At 44.3% G+C, this 10,603-nt stretch overlaps 1 protein-coding gene across 2 annotated transcripts in view; it reads left to right on the top strand.

Moving 5' to 3' along the window:
- Positions 1-3,758: 3,758 nt before the first annotated feature.
- The window catches only part of JAKMIP2 (janus kinase and microtubule interacting protein 2), a 56,224-nt gene continuing 49,379 nt past the window's right edge, over positions 3,759-10,603 (top strand). For both annotated transcript variants that reach the window (XM_068980927.1, XM_068980926.1), the window contains exon 1: positions 3,759-3,887. In XM_068980927.1, the coding sequence (XP_068837028.1) occupies positions 3,759-3,887 (129 nt within the window). The remainder of the gene's footprint in view (positions 3,888-10,603) is intronic.

Genomic DNA, 10,603 nt, shown 5'->3' with positions numbered 1-10,603 from the left:
GCACTCCAACACACACCATGAAGTCGACCACAGTGGAAAGTATTGGAAGACCCATCTTCGTGATGTCTGCAGGTAGCACAATGGTGAGAGGAAATTAAGGATCTTTGAGGTCAAAATTCTTGAGGTTATGTTGAAAAGGTTAACAGAGGATGGTTTCATTCAGGCACAAGGGAGAGACCCCTCCAACTGATGATGCTAAACAAACTAACTGATAAATCTCAATCACTTTAAGCTTCAAGACAAGACATGTTTGTGGGACATACCTATATTTCACTTACCCTTTTAACATAGAGCCATTTTGAGATGGCTTATTCCTTTTAAAGTTGATGTTTACCTCCACAGCCCGTATAGGCTTCCTTAGCTTTGCTCACCCTTTGGTACATAGTCCCATTATTAAATTCTCAGTTGAGCAGGACTACCTTTTTCTGCTGCAACTCTAACCGATGGAGCCAATCAACTGTGAGCTCCTCCAGGGCTATATGATATATCTCTGAGCCCTCAGCACTGTTTACTGTAGCAAGTAAATTGTAGATGCTAATAAAGGTTTGTTTGCATTGGGAGGAAAAGAGAAAATGAAAAGCCTATTCTTCATTCAAGACAACAATATGGCTAGGAACCTTTTCCCAAATAGCTTTTCCCTGTGTTGTGACAGCACTATAAAGGTCTGATAGAAGCTGACAATAAAGTGAGTCATATTTTATAGGTAAAACAAACCAGACTTCCTAGTGGACTGGATAAAGTAAATAGGGGATTAAAAAAAAAAAAAAAAGGATGACTTCTAAGCTAAGATCTGAAACAACTGGACATGTGATTCTGCCATTTATTGATATGGGAAAACTTGGGGAGGATAAGGTTTTTGAGGGACTAAAAAAAAGACACTTGTATTTGTTGGGTTAAGTTTGAGATACCAATAGGATATCCAGGTGGATTTAGTAGAAGGAGTTGAATATATAAGTCTGGGGTTTGGGGAATGGTCAGGGCTATGAATATAACACAGAGGATCATAAAACCTATAGGTGGGACCAGTAGAGATAACCTGGACAAAGCCTGGGGAACGAGCAACATCTAGAGAACAAGCTAGAGGAGAGACCTGTTAACTGTATATATGGGAGTTTTCTCACCCAAAACCTGCTTGGAGTTAAGTACTGTCTTACTTATCTTTGTGCCTAGTGGTGTTAGTCATACAAATTTTCAATAAATGCTTGTTGAGTTCATTTCAGTTCTAGAAACAAAGAGTTGTAACCACTTAGAAGTCTCTCAGCCATACACTTTAATGATTTTGCAACATTTGCAAACTAAGCATGAAGGACCACTCCAACATCTACCCTAGAGTACAATACGGTGGACAGTTCCATGACTGCTGGCAACAGACTGATCTAACTTCCTAACCTTTCCCTACCCCCTTTCCCTAGAGGCAGTCTCTAAAAGACATGGCCCAGTGGTCATGGTGGATGGCAGAAAGCCCAGGATCCCAGCATGGTCCTCAAGGCTGAATAGCAGGGGTCTCAACAGAGCAGCAGCTACTGGAACATATGGATCATCAGTAGGAATTCCCCTTAGTTCTGGACTGAAGCATCTAGAGATACAAAATGCTCAATTTTCTGGAAGGTTGCATGGGAAACTCTCTAGTATCTTCTTTATCTAGTCATACTTTTTGCACTGACTTTAACAGTTTAGGATTTATATTTTTTTCTTACCTCCTCGATCCTGTGACACATTTAAAGATTTGTAAATCGAGACATATCTTTTTTTCTTCTTCTTCTCACTGCTGTTCTGATTGGGTCTACATCATGCTTCATCTTGGAAATTTAGTGGCCTGTCTGGCCTCCTTCCTCATTGTCTCCCCACTATGCCACCAAAACAACTGCACCGAAGCACTGCTCTGTTAGGGCACCTGCCTGCCAAGAACTTCAGTAGCTTCCTTGTTACCTACTGGGGGGGAAAAAATGCCAAACTTCTAAGGATGGCATCCCAGATCTCCCAGACTTAATCATTTCCAGGCCAGTGTTCCAGCATCGGTGCCCATCAACTATATCCTGGGTTGTAACTATCAGGCCCCTGTTTCCTCTAAAACAGTTGCTATGCTTTCTCTTTGCTGTATCTCAGCACGTACCATTTCATTCACCCAGGATGCTTCACCTGTTTCTCCACCTGTTACCATCTTACCCACTCCTCGACTTCCAGGATATGCCTCAGGGAGCCCTCCTCACTCACCCCACAGGAACGGGAAGTTCTTGTCTATGTTTTTGAAACAAGTGTTGTTTTTTAAAAGGCAATTATCATATAGATGATGGTGATGGTGATCAAGATAGGTAGGGATAAAGGTTTGTTGTTTTTGCCTTGGAAAACTAGCATTTTCAATTTCAACATACTGTACTTAGCATAACATATAGAAGCCTATAGGGACTTCCCTATTGGTCCATTGGCTAAGACCCCGTGTTCCCAATGCAGGGTTCCAGGTTTGATCCCTGGTCAAGGAACTAGATCCCACATACCACAACTAAGAGTTAGCATCCCGCAACAAAGGTGGTGATTCTGCGTGCAGCAATTAAGTCCTGGCAACCAACAAATTAAAAAAATTAAAAAGTCTATAGTTTACAAATAGTCGGTTAAGTGTCTGTCTACAATGTGGGAGACCCGGGCTCGATCCCTGGGTCGGGAAGATCCCCTGGAGAAGGAAATGGCAATCCACTCCAGTACTATTGCTTGGAAAATCCCATGGACAGAGGAGCCTGGTAGGCTACAGCCCATGGGGTCGCAAAGAGTTGGACACGACTGAGCGACTTTACCTTTTACCTATATTGACTAAATAAATGAGTGACTCAATTATCCAAGTATAGTAAATCTCCGTGTCTCACAGTTTATCTATTGTATAATTCTAGGTCTTTTTATATATTGGATTTTCTTAAAGTCAACTCTGTGAGGAAACCATAGATCATCACATAGGTGACTTCCTTTCACAAATACTGAATTAAATAGCAGATATGTCCAGTCCCTGAGATGCATTCTGAGAAGCAAGTTGTAAATATGAACACATTCCTGCCCTCACAAAGCTAACAGACTAAAGGAGGTGACCACACTTAAAAAACAGGGACCTGTATTTACCTGGGGTGGGATGGGGTGGGGGGCTTCCAGGAGGAGCTGATTTGCCAGCTAAGACCTGATGGAGTCATGAGGGTTGGTCAGACTAAACTGTGTGGCGGCATGTGAGGCTGAGGACCATGAGAGGAGGCGGGGCAGAGGATGGGGGGAAATGAAAAGTCCTATGGGAAGAGAGAAAGAATCAGAAAATTAAAAGACACTCTTTATGCCCAGGATATAAGTGAGTGATGTGGAGGAAGTAAGCCTAGGAGAATGGGCAGGTTCAGGTGTAAAGAGCACTCTGAGATGTGAAAGATACACTCGTATATGGACTCATAGGTCTTTGAAGGATTTTAAGCGGGGCACCGACATGAGCAGACTAGCCTGTCGGGAAGACAGCCCTAAGTTCATGTGCCAAGTGGTCGGGAGCCCTTAGCAGGCGGCTCTCGCAGGCAGCTCAGGCTGAGTGCCTGACGAGTGCGCGGCCCAGGTCTCGGTCGGGCAGTAACTACTGTCTCCGCCTCCCCCAGGGCTTCCAGGGCAGAGGCTGAGGAGACCTTCCCGAGGAGCAACACGCAGTAGCTGCTGAGCCATCGCACCCAGGAGAAGCCGCAGGAACATGGCAGCCCCTGCTTGAGAGGAACTCAACACCAACAGACTCCATTCAGAAAGGAATAATGTCCAAGAAAGGGCGAAATAAGGGCGAGAAGCCCGAGGCGCTCATTGTCGCCCTTCAAGCTGCCAACGAAGACCTCAGGACCAAGCTCACAGACATCCAGATAGAGCTGCATCAGGAGAAGTCCAAGGTGAGTGGGGCTTCCTGAGGCCCTTCTGCCGCCCTGCCTTGGTGGACTCTTGTCTGCTGGTTGCCAGAGGGGGCAACAACCCCTGCACTTGGGGAGATTCCCTGCGTGTGGCAGAGGGGATTTGAGCACAGGATACACACAAAATGAGAAAGCCCTGCTCATGAGCTCTGCCTGCCCAGGAAGCCAGATGTAAAAATTGAGAGCACACTCCCCACCACCACCACCTCTGGGCCAGTGAATAAGCATGTGGCCTTGATGGGTCCCACCCTCGCCTTCTGTAGTCATTCCCCCTGAGGCATTTAGAGGTATCTTTGTAAAGCATGTCCATCCTGCCATTCTACTGCTCAGAACCCTGCAAGGCTGCCCACCTCTGTCAGTCACAGGACTTCCCCCACCACATCAGGACCTCCCCCCTCCAGCTGCCCATCATCTGACTCAACTCCTACCACTGCTGTCCCCGGATCACTCTGCTCCAGCCTCTTCACTGAACCAGGGGACACACGCCCATCACATGTGGGCCTTTGCCCTTCTTCTTCCCCAGCCAGCAGCATGCTCCTTGCACACTTCCTGCAAGTGTCAGCTCTAGTCAAGCATCTGACTACAATCTCCAAAGCAGAGCACTTCCTGGGTCCACACACTCCCTAAGGGCTGCCTTTTCCTGGTTCATCTCAGCGCGGTTTTTGTATTTATATATTGACTTGTTTAATGCTTCTCTCCCCCCAGTCAAGTGTAATCTCTGTGACAGCAGCCTCACTTACCTCTCTATCAGTAGAGCTTAAATAAATGTCCAGGACTGAAAAGCTCAACATATATTTGTTGAATGAGTAGATGAATGACTGAAAGGTGATTTCTATCCTTTTACCTTAGTGTTATCCTGTAGAGCTGGGAGGAGGTTTAAATTAGACACGTACATAAAGGAGTGATGAGGAGTGTATGAGAAAATTCATGTCAGATGCTCAGAGAGCTGCCTGGAACATAGTAAATTCTGGAAAAAATAATTCATAGTAATATCCCTTCCATATCTGGTATGCTTGAGTCAGTTGCTAATTAGACTTAGGAAAGTTTCTGTGCTTCTAAGTCTCATCCATTAAATGAATATGCTAATGCTTCTCTTATTAGAGTGGTATGGGTATCAAACAGAGTCATGGACAGGAAATCATTTGGAAATATGTGACAGGCGTGAGACATTTTTGCAAAGTAGAGACAATCATGTCAGTGTAAAATTGCCTTAAAGAGATAACTCTTTGTGCAGTAAGGGAATGTTCTTAATCAAGTGACAAATAACGTATATCCTTACTCTTTTTTACTGCCTCTTCTTCCTTGACTTTACCATTACATTTTAATTAGTTCTTTTCTCCCAAATGTATCTCTCCTGGTTTGAACAATAATAAAGCTTGAATTGGCCAAAGCTCCTGGCCCCCTGTCTCAGTTAAGCCTTGACCTTGGATAAGCAGGCCCCAATGTAAAGTTTGTGAAGGGTATTTTTCAGTTTCCATAAAGTTAAAAAGAATGTGGTGTCATAAAACAAACAAAAACAAAGTCAAAAATGTTTGTGTAAGAGTCAGAAAACCAGAATATTGCTTTTTTCTCTCCTCGGGGACAAATTTCAATTTCTCAGTGTGTCGATCTGTAATTCAGATGACTGAATCTGTTTCTGCATATTCTTGTCTCTCAAGCATCACTGGAAATTAGAATAACCTGAGGGAACTTATTAAAAATTGAGATCCCTGGGCCCAGAGTCCAAAGATTCTGATAAAGTAGGAGTGATGAGGCTCAGGACTGCAATTCCAGCACACGGTCCAGACAGTCCCCGTGGAGATGGTTTTTTGACTTCGTGTTGACAAACACTCCACTCCACAGTTCCTTTCAGGTCGACAAGCTATGAACATTTTATTGGTTTTAACTTTCCCTGGGGCAACATAGCATTTCGAGGGAGGCAGGCTGCTTTAATTGTAGTAACAACAGAATGACAAACTACCTTCATGGGAAGAAGGCTGTCCATCTGGATACTGGGAACCATAACCTGCCCCTGGTTTACAGAGACCAAGCTCATGTGATTTTAAAGAGGCAGAGGCCCTGCAGATCCCAACCCTGCCATTTCCCACATGTGCTAGCCTTTTAAAAGGGGTAACTCTTGACTGGGGACAGAGCTGTTTATCGTGCCTGTTTATCCAGGGCTGGGCACTGGTGTCTAAGCCAGCAGTCAGGGGTCATCTCCCTTTCCTCTGACAAGAGACTAGAAGCCAGGCTCTGAAATGAAAGCACTGCCCTTGTCGTCCACCCTCTGCCCCTCCCCCAGACTCCCTCTCCATGGCAGTTAATTATAATCCTAGCACAGGGGCGACAGCAAAGCCTCACTGCTGTCAGCAGCATTCCCCAAAGAGCAAAGCGAATTTAGAGGGCAAACAAGTCATAAAGCAGTTTTATTAAAATAAATACGGTTGTGTTACCAAAGGCCGAGGCTCTAAGAGAGAGAACATGAACAATGCCGACATGTGAATTCACACTCTCAGTTTGACTCCAAGGCTAGGATGATGATAAAATGACAATTTAACCTCGGGGGAATGGACTGGTTAAAGAGTGGAAACCTTTGGAGTGATGGGATATTACTCATTTTTCCAGAAAGACAGATCATCCCATTGACATGTGCAGAAAATATTGCAGATAGAGCAGGGTCACACATGCTGGACTTTAGTGAATGTTTACCATCTGTCACACATGATAAGAACTGCGTTTCCTCCTCACATAATCCCAGCTATTTCCCTTAGCACCTGAGTGACCCTGCGCAGGTTATGAAATACCCGTGTCTTCCTTTGTCGCATGGAATAATAGTCGTGTTTACTTCCTAAGTTATGTGTGTGTATTTTTTGAGCGGATATTATCAGATATGTTGTGTTATAATTCAGTTATCACATTTCACCCTCACTACCATTCTCTGAGGTGGGCACTGTCATTACCCACATTTTACAAATGCGGAAACCGAGGCTCAGTGAGATAAAGCAGTTCACTCGGAGTCACGTGCTTGTTGGTGACGGAGCTGGGTCTTCAAGTCCCCTTCCCTCTCCTCCCAAGTCTGTGCTCTTTTTTCAAATGTTTTCCCCAGTTTTACTGAGATATAATTGATGTATAACAGGGTTGATTTTATGTGTGCAGCATAACGATTTGATATATGTATAAATTGTGAAATGATTATCACAATAAGTTTTGTCAATAGCCATCACCTCACAGAATTACAAAGTTTTTGCTCTTGTGAGGAAAGTGAAAGTGACAGTCTGTCAGTCTTGTCCAACTCTTTGTGACCCCGTGGACTATACAGTCCATGGAATTCTCCAGGCCAGAATACTGGAGTGGGTAGCCTTTCCCTTCACCAGGGGATCTTCCCAACCCAGGGATTGAACCCAGGTCTCCCGCTTTGTGGGCAGATTCTTTACCAGCTGAGCCACAAGGGAAACCCTGAAGATGTAGATAACTAGGGATTGAACCCAGGGCCTCATGCATGCTAAGCGTGCGCTCTACCACTGAGCTATACCCTCAGCTGCTGTGACTAGAACTGTTAAGATATACTCTTTTTGCAATCTTCAAATATTGTTAAGAGGACTGTTAACTATAATCACCATGCTATACATTACATCCTCAGAATTTACTGTGTAACTGGGAGTTTGTACCTTTTAACCACCTTAACCATCTCCTCTGGTAACCATTCTGCCTCTGGTAACCACCAATCCATTCCCTATATCTATGAGCTCTTTTTTTTTTTTTAATTCCACATGTAAGTGTGATCATACAGTGTTTGTCTTTATCTGGCTTATTTCACTTGGCATAATGTTGCAAATGACAGAATTTCCTTCCTTTCTATGGCTGAATATTTCATTGTGTGTGTATAGGAGGTGATATATCCCATTTTCTGTATCTATTTATTCATCAGTGGGCATTTAAGTTGTTTACATGTTTTGCAGAGTCAGTGCTATACTTAAAACATGTGAATGTCTGGAAAATACTGAAAACCATAGGCAGAGGAAGAGACAATGTCAGAACTTTTTTTTATACTATTATGCAAATTTCAAATGGAGAAATGAAGTGTGTGTGTGTGTTGGGGGAGTGGGGGATATGCCCCTATCCTTCCCCCTTAGATGCCTGCATTTCCACTGCAGGGAAATGAAACTAAAATATTAGACACAGCCCACTTCTGGTGAGTAGAAATTATCTGAAAGATTTGTAAAGCACTGATAGGAAAAAACATGGAGATATGTAGGTCATTTTGACTGGACTCCAATCATAGGGGCCAAAAGGATGTAACTATGGCGGCCTATGGTGGAGAGGAAAGAACACAGGTGGGGTCTCTCTGCTGGATGACCTTTTTGGGCCTGCATTTGTGCGTCTATAAAATGAGCAGGTTATGGATAACATAAAAGAGCTAAGATCCTTTCAAAATAGTCGAGATTAATCAGGAAAGGAATCTGCTCTAGCTCTTCTGGACCCTTCCCTGATCACCCAGTTACATGACACCGTTCCCTTCGTTCCATGTACTCTGTCTAGCACATCGCCCTGTGGTGCTTTAATCACAGGACTCTGTACTTACGAAGAAAGTGAAAGTCTGAAACGTATGTCTGAAGTTATGTTATTTGTTTGCTTGTTTCTTGCCTGCTGTCCCTGCTCTAATGAAATGTATGCTTCCATGTCTGCTTCAGGGACCCACTAAGTAAGGGATCCCCAGTGTTTACAGTGCTGCCCGACATGTGGGAGACATGTCCTACTTGTTGAGTGAATTATCATGATTGTTTTTAAAACATTCCCCAAAACCCCATGGCATAAGTACAATATAGTATTGATTGAGGCGGGCCACCCCAGGCTTGGGTGGAGGAAACCTTTCCACCAGATCTGTCTTTCTTGGACCAGCACTGAGCCATGAAGCCATGGTATTTTCCTGTGTGTCTCCTCTGTGGACACTGATCTGCCGCTCAGGGTGTGCAAGCACACGAGGGATTGCTGTGAGACGTGAAATCCACCCACCCAGTTCCCCAGGGTGTCATTCTCTCCCTCAGAGGCAGCCTGCTGCTACCGTGAAGCCCACAGTCACAGAGGGGATGAAGCAGGAGCAGAGGACAGGCCTCTGAGGGTCAAGTCTGCAGGGTGGCAGGCCTGGGATGCTTGCTTTGGGCAGAGTCAGCTCCAGAAAGGAGTTTCCACCCTTACAACAGCCCTTTAGACTGCAAAGCAGTCCTCACTGAGAGCCTGGGACAAAGGCAGCATCTGATTACTATTCTGATTTCACTGAGAAAGAACACAAGTTCTATGTAATTCATTTGCTCCCAGTGACACAGCTAGAGGAGGAGCCAACATGGGAACTCCCATCTTCTCTAAGGCTGTGATCAAGGTGGTGCTTTCTTACTCCACGGCACTCTGTTGCCTCCAGGGTGCTCTCAAAAACCAGCCAACCTTCTCTCTCCTTAGGCTAGTACTCTAGAGTTTGGAGGTTCAGGGCCCACACTGGGCATCCAGTACTTCTTGCTTTCTGCAAATTTAGTTTTGTTTTCAGGAAACCTAAGTAACTAAAAGCAACAAATGAAAAGAGAGAAGCTTTTATTACTTCCCCGGGTTGTATAAAATCTCCCTTAGGCTGTGCTGTGCTTAGTTGCTCGGTTGTGTCCAACTCTTTGGGATCCCATGGAATGCAGCCCGCCAGGCTCCTCGGTCCTTCAGGATTCTCCAGGCAAGAATACTGGAATAGGTTGCCATGCACTCCTACAGGGGATCTTCCCAACCCAGGGATCAAACCCAGGTCTCCCGCATTGCTTGTGGATCCTACCAACTGAGCCACCAGGGAAGCCCAAGGATACTGATGTGGGTAGCCTATCCCTTCTCCAGGGGATCTTCCCAACCCGGGAATCAAACTGGGAACTCCTGCTTTGCAGGAGGATTCTTTACCAGTTGAGCTACCGGAGAAGCCCTTATGAGCCCCATTCCTATGGTGGCAGCCTCTCCCTCTTCACATCTCCTGTTGGAGAATTACTTCGTGCCCATGAAAACCCCTGCCAGCCCACTGTGCGTTTAGGTCTCTGGCTACATCTGATGCAGATATTCCAAGCTGAACCTTTTGCTGGCTTGTCTTGTCTTGATAACCTCTCAACCCTCCTTACCTTTGATAGGCAGTCCAACGTTTAATCCTAGATTTCACATTAAAGCTCAAATATCACCCTCTTTATCTTAGCAGAATTTACAGTGGCATTTTTCAAAGGCAACACTAGAATTAGGACAAAAGAAGAAAATATAATGGGAAGCCTGGAAAGCTAGTCATGAATTTTCTTCCTTCTGTCACCATGGAAGCAGGATTAAATTTTCCTAATTATTATTATTTTTTTAATAAAACCCCTGGGGTAAAAGGGATATAGGAAGTCTTTTATTCAAATCTCTGTTCAGTGCTCACCCTCTGGCCCTGTCCCACCCTACCCCCTATAACTTCTTTGTATACATTAAGCAGTGTTTTCCAAGTTAAGATGAGATGTCACCAAGAAATTCAGGACATCTTGAGGAAACCCAGTTTTATCTTTGAACATCTCTATTAGGAAAATAGTTGCTAAGGTCTCATAATGTAATAGTAGCACACATCTTAGCACCATAATATGGGTATTTAGGTTTATGTTGTTCATGGTATTAGTATACATTGCATGATAAAATATTAATGTGTAATAATGCTCATCAAATTAATATTTAATATC

The sequence above is a fragment of the Capricornis sumatraensis genome, chromosome 9 (assembly GCF_032405125.1).
Source record: "Capricornis sumatraensis isolate serow.1 chromosome 9, serow.2, whole genome shotgun sequence".
NCBI classification, from domain to species: domain Eukaryota; kingdom Metazoa; phylum Chordata; class Mammalia; order Artiodactyla; family Bovidae; genus Capricornis; species Capricornis sumatraensis.
Note: the sequence above shows the minus strand (reverse complement) of the source record. Positions and strands in the feature narration are given on the sequence as shown.